Source organism: Ixodes scapularis, unplaced genomic scaffold, assembly GCF_016920785.2.
Source record: "Ixodes scapularis isolate PalLabHiFi unplaced genomic scaffold, ASM1692078v2 PGA_scaffold0__279_contigs__length_252992795, whole genome shotgun sequence".
In the NCBI taxonomy this organism is placed as follows: Eukaryota; Metazoa; Arthropoda; class Arachnida; order Ixodida; family Ixodidae; genus Ixodes; species Ixodes scapularis.
The window spans coordinates 38,044,600-38,060,466 of NW_024609835.1; the positions used below are offsets into that span (position 1 = coordinate 38,044,600).

At 46.1% G+C, this 15,867-nt stretch overlaps 1 protein-coding gene across 1 annotated transcript in view; it reads right to left on the reverse strand.

The window, feature by feature from the left end:
* The window catches only part of LOC115322285 (kinetochore protein NDC80 homolog), a 47,095-nt gene extending 34,121 nt beyond the window's left edge, over positions 1 to 12,974 (reverse strand). The window contains exons 1-5 of the mRNA XM_029982674.4: positions 12,838 to 12,974; positions 9,833 to 10,033; positions 5,720 to 5,828; positions 3,173 to 3,259; positions 108 to 287 (exon numbers count right to left, since the gene is read on the reverse strand). Coding sequence (XP_029838534.3) covers positions 108 to 287; positions 3,173 to 3,259; positions 5,720 to 5,828; positions 9,833 to 10,023 — 567 coding nt within the window. The 5' untranslated portion in view covers positions 10,024 to 10,033; positions 12,838 to 12,974. The remainder of the gene's footprint in view (positions 1 to 107; positions 288 to 3,172; positions 3,260 to 5,719; positions 5,829 to 9,832; positions 10,034 to 12,837) is intronic.
* Positions 12,975 to 15,867: the final 2,893 nt, after the last annotated feature.

The following is a 15,867-nucleotide window of genomic DNA, read 5'->3' on the forward strand; positions in this document are numbered from 1 at the left end:
GTAATTTTTTATAACCGGACAGAGCAATAGAACTTTACTACTAATCCGGCAGGGCAGGTTGCCTACATCCCATCTCACATTGCAAACTCTGCGTAGAAATGACTTACACTGACGATGTCGTACAGCCACATGATGACTGCCAACGCTTGGGGGAGGCGGGACCCAATCCCCATGAGCATGCTCTTGGACAGGGTGTAGGGGTATCCCAGGCGCTTGAGGCACTGCAACGCTGCGTCCTCCACTTTGCCGGCTATCGTGAACTTGGGATCCAAGAATGTCACCAAAAACTGCCACAACAGGAAAAAGGAAAAAAATCAGCAGCTTTTTGCGACAGTGTGCAAAGAAGTGGTGGCGATAGTTGCTATTGCGCATAATGATGCCCACTTTCACACACGTCCCTTTATTTACTCGATCACACGAAACGCAGCTTTGTGGTCACTGAAGAAAGTGGGAAAGAGAACACACTGCATACGAGCCAACGTTACTGCCTAAGACTAAATCGAGACCGTTAGGAGTGCTGCTTTACATCCAATAGTAGATGCAAATCGAGTTTTACGGTGAGGAACAGGTGATGGCAATCCCCTGCCAACCATAAAAGACTAAAGTCGACAAAGTCTTAATTGTCTTCGTCTTCCTCATCTTCCGAATTAAAACGTCAGTTGCGAGTAAGCGCTTGTCCTGTGTAGTCTCCCTCTTGTCCTCGTCTTTTGCGCTTTTTATTTTCATAATGCAGCGGGGAGGTCTCTATAACAGCTATCGCTGTTTGTGTTAATTTAGAAACACTGCCAGCCATCACTTGGTAGCCCAGGCATGGGTGAGATACAAAAAGGAAGGCAAAAAGAACACTGAGTAAAAGAGCAACATCTCCAAGGACACCACAAGCAATACGCAAAGAACGATAGGCTATCACAGCGGAAAAAATTTTAAAGATATGAACCCCCCTAAAGGGTTTGTGTCCGGCGCAAGTGCCAATGTTTGTGCTCTAAACCAGTGCATGTGTGCTGCTTGCTACAAAAACTCAAGGAAATATCTAAGTGCTCTTGAACACCTGCCAGTGGCAGCCTTTCCATAATGTGGTAGGAAGCGAGGAGGACGCAGGTAGGAAAAGGACATTCTTGGCACAAAGGTATTGTTTAGAAGTGTTTTTCACCAAAAATGGACAAACATGCCGTAACCAGGGTAGTCCGATTTTCATGTGAGCAAATATAATTGTCACCCAAACAAAAAAGCAAGTGTTATGCATAGTAGTTCATGTGCTGTGCAAGGTGGTGCTTAAAAGATTGGGTTTTCAGAGGAAAACAGACTCCAGGTATCTGAAATGTGCCCAGGCTAATAAAATAACAAATAACCAATCTTATAGGCAACTCCACTCGATTTTTGTCATTCAGCAAACACTGCGGTTGTGTTTAATGTCACCTAGAAAGTGCACGAGTCGCATAGTAAGACGTAATTCCATCTAAATGTTAATTCAAATTGCCAACAAATTTTCACAGGTACCAAGTCAGCAAAACCTGCTGGTAGAGGACATCTGTGATCTCAACTGTGTCAAAGGCGTCACTATTTAAACTCCGCAGATGGTGTCAGCCAGGCACGGAGCCAGGATTTCGTTTCGGGGGGGCCCGCCCATGACAAAATGCTGTATGAGCTAGGGGAAGGGGGGAGAGGAGTTCCCAGCAAAATTGAAGGTTTCGGGGGGGGGGGGCCTGGACTCCATGGGCCCCCCGCCCCCCCCCCCCCCAGGCTACGTGCCCTGCGACATGCTTTGTGTGACACGCATAAGCCCGTGCACAGGACTGTGTCGTGAGCGTGCAACGACAACAGTCTGCTAAGTGTATATCGAGTCACTCCTCATGTATTATATTTCCCCTCGGTCCCGTAACGGCTTGCTTACAAACCTCGGCAGAGTTTCTAAATGACACGCGCCCAAGTTTGTCTGCTTTTTTTGCAGGGGTTGTGGTAACATCAGAATGCCAAGCTCCGATTGGAGGATAGTGGGTAGACCTCAAGGCAGCTTGTCTTGAGGTCTACCCACTATCCTTCAACCAGAGCCAATCAGAGCTCAGTGTTCTGAAGTCACCACACCCCTGCAAATGACGCATAAACTTCACCTTGTAAACCCTGAGATGGGGAACGAATAAAAAAAAAAACTGACAAATACAACAAAATCTCAAACGTGTTTGAGGTTTTGTTGTGTTTGTTCATTTTTTATTCGTTCCCCATCTCAGGGTTTACAAGATGTTGCTTAATTACCAGCTCGCCTGCACTCCATCACTGCTTACAACACAAACTTGCACTCTGCACTTACATAACATGAGCGTGCCATTTCACAACACGGAGTCAACATTGCTGTTACAGCTTCGGTTTAGTGATACTGTCTAAAGCAAAATTGTACGAAAAATATTTTATGTGTTAAAATGAAGCAATGTTACAACATTTTTAGAACTGAGTGGGATTGCACTTTAAATTTGAGTATGAGTTGACCCATTTATGACATAAAGGTGGAAACTGGAACCAGCCCACGAGAAGCCGGAATTCTTTTACGACAATTCTTGATGTGAAAACAAGTATACAATACGTGGCTTGCACCCGACGTCATTTCCGATAACCTCCAAAGAAAAGAAGAAGGAGCAGCTCCCGTACTATCAGGAGCCGCCCGGATTTGCACAGGCGTCGCTATTCTCCTCCCAGAAGATTACAGAAGGTTAATCTGCCACTCAAAATTCTTACAAAAGCAGCTCCCCTCTCCTCCTTTTATATGGTGTTCAAAAGTATGCAATGTGACATCAGTGCACGGAGCCTATATGAAACTACCCAGAACACAACAAAAAAAAAAATTATAAAAAAAACAGCAATAAACGCACATTTGCCCATTGGGCTGTCTACCATTACCTCATTATTACAATTCCCAGTTGCATTCATCAAATCACTCTCAGAGATTCCCATTATTGCTCGCCAACATGGAGATGTCCGAGACATGTTGCTCTACTGCTTGCAGAGTCGGAAGACAATTCTAGTTCCTATCTCGGGCACCTAGTGGCATGTTCTCAATGACTGAGCATCTTACTTAAGTCGCTGGATGCTTATAAAGCAGAGGTCGGGTACTTCACCTACGCACTTTGAATCACTACAAAATACAACAAAGAAAACAAAGCCTAAAAACAGGCAGACTTACTTGAAATATTTGTTCGAAATCCTTGGTGGACATCCTCAGCAGCTGCTTCGAAGTACACTGATTGGCGTACCCGTGAACCTGCAGAAACTGCGAAATACAAAAAATAAAATAAATCTTTTTTTGTGAGGTGCAAGCAGGAATCTTTAAAGGGGCGGTGCAATGATTTTAACACTGAACGAATGTGCAGCTTGTATTTTTTATATTGTTTACTTCCGCATAAGTAAGCGAAAAAGTGCCACCATATCCCAAAATACCTCTATTTCGCTGCGTAATCGCAAAACAAAGAACGCTTTTTCTCCCAACCTGCGGCCACATGGTGGCCGCAAATGGAACTTATGGTGTGACGTCATTCGGAGTGGTTTTTGTAAGTGATAGTGTTAGGCAATTGTAAGCTTGATTTAAGGTTAAGTTTAAAAAATCTCGTTGTTTAGGCATGCAGAAACGCTTCAGAAGCCTAATATTGCCGCTAAAAGGGTATGAATTATTTGTGGCGCCATCTACCGCAAGTCAACAAAACCTGCCGTTGCCGTCATCCGTCGACGCCCGAGGCGCCTACGGCGGCTACACGAGCAACCCGGACGTTTTGTCTTTCCCTCGCTCGACGGAGTGCGTTGGTCGTGGTCCGTAGTATCGTGGTGTCTCGACCTCGATTTCGACTTCCACTGCCCGCCGCGTCGACTGCCCGCCGCACAAGTCCAAGACTTGCAATACGCAAGCATCTTGCGCTCGACGTCGCTCAGGCCGTCCGCCCATGCCGTCCGCCCATGCTGCCATGTTGGTCGGGAATCTGCGGGAGAGCGGGAGAGCGGCGAGCCCGGCGAGCCGGCGAGCGCTGGGGAAACGGAAGCCAGAAGAACCCAACCGGAAACCAACGCCACTCCGAATGACGTCACAGGCGAAGCTGGTGCCGCTTCAATGTTGAGTTGAGGGGTGCCAGAGATATCAATTTCTTTCATTTTTTTTAATGAAAACTAGGGCAAGCAGGAAAGAATAGTTTTCGGACCTTCGTTTTATATGTGGCCGGGATCAATTCCCGCAATTAATTAGCCAAAGCCTGCAAATTGTTGCACCGCCCCTTTAAGAATGCAAAAGCAAAGGGGAGTCCCCGCACAATCCTTGCTGGTTGCAACACTTGGATGGGCCGCCCGAAGTTCGGCAGTCCAACTTTGATATGGCTGTCCTTCACATTTGAGGCACCTAACAGACGAATCTTGCATATTACATCATAGTTAGTGGATCCCACAACCTGTCCCAAGCAGCAAATATGCCAAAGTCACACTAAAGAATGTGGCAAAGCAGCAGGTGTGTGTATCTTGGTACTGCAATGCACCAGCATTCCATTTGTCGAGATGGTGCAAGGACTTGCACCAAGACGTTAGCTAGGTGGTGCTGCGGGGGTCCTCCAGTGATGGCCTTGTGAAAAAGTGCATTATTACATAATGTTGCTCCAGACCAATCCAACACTCACAGAGCTCTCTGGGAGTGTTGATGATGCCAAGTTTAGTTTGTGGGCTGCCAGCAGAATATAAGCCGTGTTAAAATCGTCACACTGTGGAGAAGAAAGCAACTGTTTGTACAAAAACAACAGAAAGAATCTTCAGAACAGTAAGCTACTTGATGCTTTTTCTTACCCTTTTTGGTGGATTTCACAAGCAGGATGCCTCAAGAGAAGAGATGACACCGAGAATATGTACAGCAGTTGTTTGGATAACAACAACCCGTGCCATAGAACCTCAAACCTAGACATCAACGGGAAGCCCGGCTGTCGGAAGAGAACGCCCTGTTCAATTTTCTTGCCTCCTTTGATCTATTGTTAACGAAAAGTGTCTCAAAAGCCAAGAAATGACGCCAAAAATAAAGGGCTCGCCTGAACTTGGCCCGTCAAAACGCAGTGTACTAGACACTCCTTGTAGACACCAAATGTAGGCCTAAAGAACTTTCTGAACTGGGTTAACCTATGGGCACCCTGGGAGCATCCCAAATTTTTGATTACAACTTGCCCTAAATAAAGTGTTCTACCCAATTTAAGCAGTATTTTAGCGTTCCTGAGCCATGCAATAAGGTACAACGATGAGCCAAACAGTCCCCAGTGTGTGCACTAGTGTCAGCAAAGTCCGTAGGCCCCTGCACTGCCTAAAGATGCCAAAGGAAGGAGGAGCTGTTTGGTATAGTCATTCAAAACTGATAGGCATTCCTCAAGATCAAGAAGTTGAACCTCTGGTCTAGGATGCCACTAGAATTTCCAAATCACAATTTTCAATTAAAGATGAGGAATTAGTGCCAACAAATCCAAAATCACGACAACCTGTACTAAGCCAGATGTTTGCTCCACCTGATTAGGATGAAGAAATCTTTCTTGATGCGTGCAAGAGTCGACCGTACCCGTGCTTTCCTTCTCTCAAACTTCGCTCTCAGAACAAAAAGGTATGAATCCTGCCAAATCCAAATAGTGGCCGATTAGGAAAAATAGTTTCCACTAGGTATGTGCACTGAAACCCAATTAACCACCCAAACTTGCATGACAGAACTCTGCATTAAAATTCTTACCTCGGAAAGCTTCGCTGCACACTCTGCCTGGTACGCCTTGTCTGCAAGTGGCCTCTCATCTTTCACACTCTTCTGGGGACCACGACTGAAGCGGCCGCTCGAAGCCGCGCTGACAAAAAAATTGTGAAGGTCAAGGTTTGTGTCTAAGACAAATATTACATCTATAGTATAGGGCAGTGTTTCTCAAATGGGGCCATGGACCCTTCGGGGTCCGCGAAGGCATACTAGGGGTTTGCGAATCACAGCCTTATCAGTCAAGCACAGCAATAAAAGTTCTTTTCTCAGATTGAGAAGAAATGTTCAGATTTTCGGGCGAGTTTTCTCGTGTATATGTCAATAAGAAAAGTCTACTTCACACTAGCCCTTAGTTATATCCATTTATTAACTCACAATCATAATTAACCCATATCTTTCTCTTCCCCTCACCATGAACGGGGTTCTCCATTATCTCCCCCGATCCACAAGGGGTCTTCGAAACATCAATGGCTGAGAACCACGGGTTACAAAGTGTTTGAAATACCCAGGCTCAATCTAAAGTGGACCATAAAAATTGGCACCTGCATCTAGCAATCTAAACTTTTTGTCAAAGGTGCATTTCACAGGTCGGTTTTACCTTGCAAAATTACAAAGCGTAGCTCCCTTTCCGTGAAATATAGGCCAAAAATCTTGCCAGGGTCAACGGAGGACAGCAATGCAAGCAACCAAGTCGCGTGGCGGGGTGTGTTTGGTGCACGTATTGATAGATGGCGCTACCTCCTTATCTGCTCATGACGACCATGGTCTATCAAGATAAACATATTTTTCTAATGTACTTTGGTTTAAAGGAGCTGTGCAACGATTTTAATGTTGGAAAAATTGGCATTTTCTGCTTTTGATATTGTTCACTGTGTCACAAATGGCAGAAAACACACCTTTCATCGAAATGTTGCGATTCCGCCACGTAATAGCAAGGCAAAATTGAGAATATTTCCCGACCTGCAGCCACGAGCGGCGGCCATGAGAAACAAGCAATGTGGCGTCACTTGGGTAGTTGTAAAAAAGATAGCAAGTTGTGCGAATACCTGCTTGATAAAAGGTAACTTTTCTATAAATCTTGTCGTTCCAACATATATATAAATGCGTCAAAACCCTGCTATCATCGACAAAACTTTTATTATACGGAGTTTTAGTGGCGCCATCTATCCTAGGTCCACAAAACCGCGAATAGCCGCCAGAAGCCAGAGGGGGAGGGGGACAGAGCCAGACGGGCAAGGACGGGTATGGCCAGACCCGGATGAGACTTTCCTCCTTTCACCGTATATTTCGCGGGGCGCCCGCCAGCACGTGGTCACGCGGTCGCGAGCGGATGAGTTCTCGTTGCTCGCTGATGGCTCTAAAGAGTGAACTTTTCCGGAACCCCTCGCCAACTCAAGTGACGTCACTGCGCACGTGACCCGGAAGACTATGTACGAGTTGAGAGGCAACAAAAACCTGGATCTTTTTTATTTTTTAAAATAAAAACTAGGGTATCCAGGTAAAATCTGTTTTCTGTAGTTCACTGCAGAAGTGTCAGGCATCAACTTCCACAATTATTTAAGCAAAGCCCTGAAATTGTTGCACAACTCCTTTAAATATAAATGCGGACATTAACAGCAAAACTAGAAGTAACAAAAATTTTAAAAAATGCAGCTGGATAACGACAGCGACAACGGCGCTCTTGCTGCCGATGGATTTCGTCTGCGTGTCGTCTGCTTTCTTTCGCTGGCGGGCTAAACCTTCCAATGCTGCTCCCGATGCCATCTATCAATATGTGCGCCAAAAGCGCCCCACCACTCGACTCTGTCGTCTGTGTTCCCGTTCACCCTGGCAAATTCCTTGGCCCAATTTTTTGCAGAAAGGAAGCTACGCTGTAATTTTGCATGATAAAACTGACCTGTAAAATACAGCAATGATGAAAAGTTTAGATTTTCATGTGTAGGCACCTAATTTTATGGCTTACTTCGGATTGAGTCTGGGTATCTCAGACACCTTTTAGTTTGAAAAGTGCACCAAACGTCTAAAGTGCGCCATTTTCCCATTTAAAGTTTTAAAATAATGCTTAATCTTTATAATAAAATAACAGATAGTTCTGAAACTTTCGCATCTGGTCAAGTTCGACAGCGCTAGGTACATCTGGGCAAATATTGAGCATTCGGTAACACAATCTTTTCTTTTTTCAGTAGAAAACAGAAACAAAAAAGGCTCAAGGTACACCTAAGCACTTCTAATGAGTTGTAAATGCGAAAGCATGCACGCCGCTCTTCCGCTCCCTTCTTTTGCCGACGGTCGAGCGCGCGCGCGCTGTCCTCGGGCGTGGAGCTGTGGAGCTCCACGCCCGAGGACAGTGGACTTTAGCGAATAGTCGGACGCCGCGAAGCGGCGTTTTTGGGTGGACCAAATGGGTTCACATTTTTTCTTATGAGCCGCCGCAGACTGTCGCCGCGAAGCGGCGTAAAGCGCAGCGCGGCGGATGGATTAACGCGCGCCCCCGTTATTCGCTAAAACGTCGATTCGCTCAAATGTCGCTGTTCGCTAAAACGTCATTCGCTCATGTTGTATGGACCCGCTGTGGGCGTTGCCGAGCAATTCCGAAAAACTGCTTGTCACCGTTTTACTGGTTCCCGACGCGCCAGATTTTCGTCAAAAGTAAGCAAACTTAAAACAATGGCTTGCAAGCGTCCCGGTTGGTGCCTCTGTCGTGCAGTCTTGTCCGCGTGCACATGAGGGCAACTTTGGCAGGCTTTCATTTGCATGTGCTTCGTCGCGCGAGCGGAGATGGCTGTTCGATCGAATCAGACACCATGCCACTCCGCTCCGTCGCCAACATGGTTTCCAAAATTGTATGCAAAATACGACAAAAAACAGTCCAGCAGCACGTGCTTTCCTGGCCGGCAGGCGAGGTACAAGCTAAACACACAGAAAAAAGAACCTGAGCGAGTCAGGTCAAAACAAGACATCGCGAGTCAGGGTCAAAAAGCACTTAAGCACTTGGAGCGCTTTGTACAACGACTGAAGCACTGAAGCGTCAACACATGCCCGCGTCTATCGTTGAATTTTTTTTTTTTTTTTTTTTTTTTAAGGCGCAAGACGAGACAAATGAACGACGCGAGCGTGAAAAGAGAGGTGGCGGGAAAAACTATGTAAAACCAGATGGACGATTGATACAGGGTACTTTTTGTTGGGCGGCCGCTTGCGCTACCTAGCTCATGCATGCTCAATTACGGTACTCAGTTTAGTTTCGGTTTTGAAAGAAGACCAAAAGTGGTCTTTCGGCGCAGGCTTGGCGCAGATTACCCATATCTTGGCAAAATGTAGCAGGATGTAGCAGGGTTAGCCCCTTGGCGCAGTTTGGCGCAGCAATCACATCACTGTGCTTTATATAATGAAAGTGCTGGGGCACCCAAGATAGTGCCCCAGGTGAGCACTTTTCACAGCACAATTCGAAGGAGAGCATTTCAATTGGGGTGGAAACACAGAAGAAACTACAGATGGCTTGTTCATGCTAACTGTCATTCTCTGCACACTTGATCTTTTCATGTGAAGGCATAATGAAAAAATCTGCCCAAAAACATTTCCCGAAATTAGGAAACCTGCGCAGCTTGTCTTTCTTCTTGAGATCCAGCCAACTTGTTAAAAACCAATTCGAAAGTGAACTCGTCGAATTGATCAACTGTCTATCAAGGAGGGAAAGGGCAACTTCTCAAAGGGAATAATGTCAAATTCGACGTTCCAGGTGAAGACTGTTTTACTGTTGTAGATTCTTGTTTGTCTTTTTATCTGTCGGCTTATTTCATTTGTTCCCTTTGTACCAGTGGTGTAGCTGGAAGGAAGGGGGGGGGGGGGGGGGGGGGGGGGGGGGGGGCTTTCCCTCGACTGAGTAATGTCAATAAGCAGAGCTGCGACCTAGAAAGAAACCCCCAACTGTACTGTAAAGCAATGACTCTGTGGCATGACAATGCAAGCAAAAGTGGTCCACAAGAAAACATACTGGCAATGCACTGTCACATTGATGCTCCAATCAACCCTGTGGTTTCAGTGCTGTCCTGGCACAAATTAGTAGAGGAACATTTCTGAAAGAACAAAGTTTCGACGTACCTCCCGATGCTGCCACGGTTCCCACGCAAATTTGAGTGCCTACTTCCTGGGCCCGACGCTAGGGAAGCGCCACCGGAGGATCGGAGATCCCCAATAGACGATGTCCGCCTTGGTATCAATGAGCGAGGTGTGAAGGCATTTGCGGAGCTGCTGCGCCTGCCGCGTAGACCAAACCCAGACTTTCGGTTCATCCTGCACTTTCTGCAAAGCAACAGCACGCATACTTTGAAGGAAGAGGCGTCCCCCTACGGCAAGTGACCAAACACTCAAGGTAAGGCAGAAAGTTGGGAGAGTTGGGTGATCATCTTACAAGGTAAAACAGCGCAAAAACAAAAAATTCAACTACAACAAAAAGGCACAGATACAGCACTTTGTCTGTGCCTTTCTTGTTTCTTGTGCCTCAGTTTTTTGCACCATCTTATTTTGTGAGATAAGGCAACAGTATGATTTCATTTGGGTCCCGGGAGTTACTGACAACCAGAAAAATATGTGGCCCAATCGAAAAGAACTAACGAATAATCGACTACCTCAACACACATCCTCTACAGAAGGCAGCGGCATTAACATCACACAAAGTGGAAATGCCAGGTTATGCTGCAACCAAGCAGGTTTCCGAATACTGCAGCTGACAAGGTGGTATCCAAACTAGAAGGCCACAAGTTATAGGCCCTCAATGACAAATGAATTGAGGATGTCAGAAATTCAAGGTACTCGGACAGACCGATCTAACATGGCCTTCATGGTCGTGTCTGCAAGGTGCGACCATAAAGGCGGCATTGTAAACGCCTTTCAGCCATGTGAGGGACCGGAAGAATGTACAATAGAAATGCAACCTAAATATATCAGAAGTGGATATACATAACTTGCATGTCTTGCCATTCGCGGCCATGCCAGTATTACGCGCGCCGCCAGCGTTTGGTGTGCAAGTTTCACTACGCAGAAGTTGTAATTCAAAGAAGCCAGTAAGTATAAATAATTGTCAGTACCCAGCAATGGCGACCCTTGCAAGCTGTAAAGAGGATGTGGACTTAAGAATCAAAACATTTGGCAGGCCTTGGAAAATTTCAATTCCTAACGCATACTTGAAATTGGGCATGCGAACATAGTTTTGCCGAAAGTTCTGTCTATTTTTTTCAGAGCTCAATTCTGAGGTAGTGAAATATTAAAAATTTAAACAAAATCGGAGGCTGTGCAGTTCCTATGCACTAGACCGGACGTTGCACACTGGTGTGTGAGCTTGTTCCCAGGTGGTCATTGTTAATATATTTTGTTAAAAGTATTAACTATCGCGATAATCATGCTCATTGCCAGCCTCTGCTGTTGGGTTTGAGTGTTTTTGCATTCAGCAAGTCACTTGGGAGCAGGCTCATGAACCAATGTGCAGGCGACAAACAAGTTGGTACTCGCAACTTTCACAACCTACAGACGTTTGCAAGCACCCGCACATTGAGAGCTAGTCTGGCCACTGTGGATGGAAAACGCTTTGGGATCACATGTGTGTTTTCAGAGGGAGCTGAGGCCGCGCATCTTAGCAGTCGCTGAATGAAGACGACGAAGTCCCATCGTAAAACTTGCCCCTTTTCGATAAAACTAATTAGTTTCTTTGTAACGTGCTTGGAGTGTGTTCTGGATAGAGGAGCCGGAACAGACGAGGAGGATAGTTCAGGAGAACTTTCTGATGTCGGTTCAGTATTTGGCATTGCAGAGCCCTGTCCCTTGATGATCGGTGAAGGGTCTGGAAGTGAAAACGCACCAGAGGTGTTCGAAGTAGAGGATTTCGTCTCTGAAGATGCCTGGCCTGAAGCACATACATCTTTTTTCCCATCGGGATCTGAGTCGAAAACTGGATAACTTGAAATTCAAGACGATGTTGAACTGCATTGTTCCGAATGTTGGGCTAACCGACTTTGCATGTCGTCGATGTGCCTTCTTTGTATTCTTCCATCTGAAGTTGTTAGTTCAAATGATTGGGAACCAACCTGGTGGAGCACCTTAGCTTCTATCCATTTCGGTTATCCCGTGAATCCCTTAATAAAGACGGCTTGTGAATTGCTGAACTTAGCATCTTCCTTACCCCGCAGATGAATATTGTCCAATGGGCAAGACTGCTGTCGACCAAACATCAACTCTGCTGGTGTTTTCTCAGTTGAGCTCGGCACGGTTCTTGTTTAAGCACCATACAACACCAAGCTGAACAACTGGGAAAACACCAGCAGGGTTGATGTTCGGACCACAACTGTTGGGCCCATTGGACAATATTCATCCGTGGGGTAAGGAAGGAGAAGGCTGCAAATTCAAAAGCCGTCTTCATTAAGGGATTCACGGGACAACCGAAATGGATAGAAGCGAAGGCGCTCTGCCAGGTTGGTTCCCGATCATTTGAAGTCCATCCTCGTCACCAGTGTTAAGTGGTGGTCTTTTTACATATTATTTACAAGAGAAGACTGCAAGCGATAGGTGGTGAGCTAGGATCCCTCCGAACATGTCGCTAGCTTAACCAGGAACAGTGTGTAGTGCGTAGCCAGAGCTGAGGCCGTGCGTCTAGGCTGTTGCTGAATGAAGACGACAAAGTCCCATCGTAACACGGCACTACGGTTTGTTCCTTCCCGAACACCCACCCGAAAACGCCGCTTCGCGGCGTCCGACTATTCGGCAAAGTGTCATTCGGTGAAACGTGGGCGTTCGCTAAAACGGCATTCGATCAAGTGAGTGCCTGCCCACTGTGACAGGCCTGTCAAGCCAGTCACGGTGGCTCGTGAATCCATGAAACCGAACGCAAACATGCGTTTGCATACCCAAACCTCTAAAAACATAACTAAAAAAGAAAAAAAGAGGGGGTTCACACACTTTACGGCAACGAACGCGGCCAACCGCTTGAGGCCGTGCTGGCCGTGAGTGGCACGCGCACAAACAAAACCGCTTTACCGAACTGCTTTGTTCCCCAAGGCCTGCGCTAACTGAATACTAAAAGTAACGAACGGCCTCAACGTGGTCTCAACACTTACCGGGATACTGACAACGCTGCTGAGTTGTTATCTGCTGGTCTGCTACCCACACCGCCCACACCACCTAAACTGGCCAGAAGTGCCTCCGGTGCCTCTTCCAACTTCCAAGGAGGTTTTCCGATTTTTCCCGCCGATGGATGGATGGATGGATGGATGGATGGATATTGGCTGTTCCCTTTATATCGGGCGGTAGCTTGCGCCACCTAGCCTTAAAATTTTTAATTAAGAAATTTGTTTTCCCTTTACCTCTCTGCAACTATCACCGGGCGGGTAGAGTACTTCCCAGGAAGACCTTTGGGGGATCGGGCAAAAAAAAAATTAAACACCGCCCCCCGCCTCCTCCCCCGGGCGAGGGAGTCGCCAATTTTCCTCTGGTCAACCTCGTCGGTGTTCCTCCTTAAACCACACCCACTGGGGGACAGGTGTGGGACTTTGGGCCGGAGCCACGCGGGAGGGAGTCCCAATATTCCTCTGTCCCTCCTGACCCCCAGCTGTGCTAATTGTTCGTCCTTGTTTCATTTTCCCTAGACTGTATCCACCAGTTTTCCAATCTCCTTTTTGTGATGGTAACCCTTTTTTTCTCCATTCCTCCATCCTCGTCCGCAAAACCGAGCGCCCCCGCCAAATCCACCGACCCCTCCAGGAGAGCAGGACGAAGCCTCGTACATTCTAAAACAAGATGTTCCATTGTTTCGTTCTCATTTTGGCAAATGGCACATAATGTATCCATTTTTTCGAATTTAGCCCTATACGTTTTGGTTCTTAAAACCCCCGTTCTAGCCTCAAATAGTAGGGAACTACCCCGTGAATTATCAAAAACCTGTTCTTTTCTTATTTCCTGCTTATGTGACCTGTAAATTGCTAAAGCTGATTTTCCTTGCATCCTACCACTCCACATTTTCCTTTCGGCTTCTTTTACGCCCTTTTTTATCGTTGTGTTCCGCTCAGTCTCCTCCCTAGATGACAGATATTTAAATTTTAGTTTTCTCGTTCGGTTCGTCCATTTTGTATTCAAACTCTTCATGTATAAATACTTGTACACCTTCCTCGCCCATCTCCAACAACGCTCCAGCGTTGTCAGCTGCGGCGCTGCGGGACCACAATCCAATGTTCTAAAAAAAAAAAAAAAGAAAGTTGATAAACAAAATTAGACTTAAAACTTAATATATATATTTAAAAAACTTGCCTTTAGAAAGCTTCCAATTAAATCCCTAGGAATATTGCAGGTTTGTCATTTATATTTGCTGTGCCTCCTTTCCAAAGCTAAACTGGCAACTTTGGAAAACCGAAAGCTCGACACGGGCTTCGGGGGCTTCGGCAGCGCTGAGATCGTACCGGAGCCGCGCCGAGTGGTCTGGGCAAAAGGGCGCGAGCTTTGCGAGGGTGTCATAGCATTTCAGCATGCCGCAAAGCTGTGTAGCCGTTAATTGCACCGAAAGTTACAGTGAAAGTAGCGGGGTGGGTTTTCACAAGTTCCCGGCTGACTCTGAAAGGCGCAGAAGGTGGATAATATCCGTGGATCGAAAATAATTTGGTCTCCTCGCGCGGACGGCCGTTTGTGTGGGAAGCACTTTCTTGGAGGCAGGTGTGGCTTCCATTTCTACCTCCGTCCCAAGGCATGCTTATGTGCAGCGAAACCGTCGTCTGATCGAGACCACCCAGATTTTGTTCCTACGGTGTTCACGCAGAAAGCACCGGCCAAGCGCTTGTCGTTGGCTCACTATACCCGTGTTGGCGGCAACCGGCGTTGCCGGTAACGCGTTACTTTTTTCTGTAATGTAATAAAATACTCGTTACTTCTTCAAGACATTAGCGGGGAACGTACTTAACGCTACTTATTTTAAGTAACGCGTACTACGAGTTACGTTACTCGTTGCATATTATTTTCAAGATTACGCAACAAGCCCTGCCTGAAAAAAAAAAAAAAAAACACTATCTGAAAAAAAGTTTTTTTTTTCGTGCTTTCATACTTTGTCTTACCTTCAGCCCAGACGCAGCCGATGTTACGAGCTGATGGGACCGATCGACAGCGTCGAAAACAATGGTGTCCGTCGTGTTTCTGTACGTTTTCTACTCGCTGAACCAATCATAATCAGAAAAGGCCAAGTGACTCTATCTTTTGACTCTGCTCGGTTGACTCCATGAGCTAGCTCGCAGCTTCGGCTGCGTCTGGACTTAAGTTGAAAGTTGAAACCAATTATAGGCGCCAAGTCATTAATCATTTCACTACATTCCACGCACCATTAAAATTTTGGTTGTATATTTTCCCCATGCAAAAAGTCCCACTTCAGAAAAGCTCCAACGCCCACCACCTTTGTCCCGGTGTCAAAAAGCATATCGCCCCCCCCCCCCCCCCTCAAAAAAAAAAAAAAAAACTATTGTTATTGTTAATTTATAAATAAAAATGTAATGCAAAAGTAACCTGCGTTACTTTTTAACGCTTTCATTTTATTTGAGGTAACGTATAGGTAGGTGACACGTTACTTTTATTTGCAAGCAATAAGTAACGCATTTCGTTACTTTTTTTTTTTTTTTTTTTTTCAGAAATGTTAAAAACGCTGCTCGCTACGCCCGTGATATTAAGCGGAAGAAGACCGGCGGCAGAACGGAAAAAGCATTACCGCTTGTCGTGCTTGCGATCATGGGAGTAAGAAAGATATCGTACCTTGACTTGAAGGACGCTGTATGTATTTAATCAATTAATAAATACACTTCCGCAGACCCACAGTCTGCTCATCCACTGTGCTGATCCCGCCGGCAGCGCGGAGAGCGGCTCGAAGTCCTCGAGTGACCTGTACGCCTGCACTGAAATGGCTTGGCGAAGAAACTAAATAAACGACGACGTGAGCCATCGACGTCAGTGACAGCAACTTCATATCGGAACTCCAGCAGTCCTTGTTTACGGCGTACGAATTGGGACGCCTTTTTCGGAGGTCGATACGGGGCAGCGACATCCGTGACGTCACTGCCGGAAATTTAAAAACAAGCAAAACTTTTTTTTTTTTTTTTTTTTTTTTTTTTTTTTTTTAC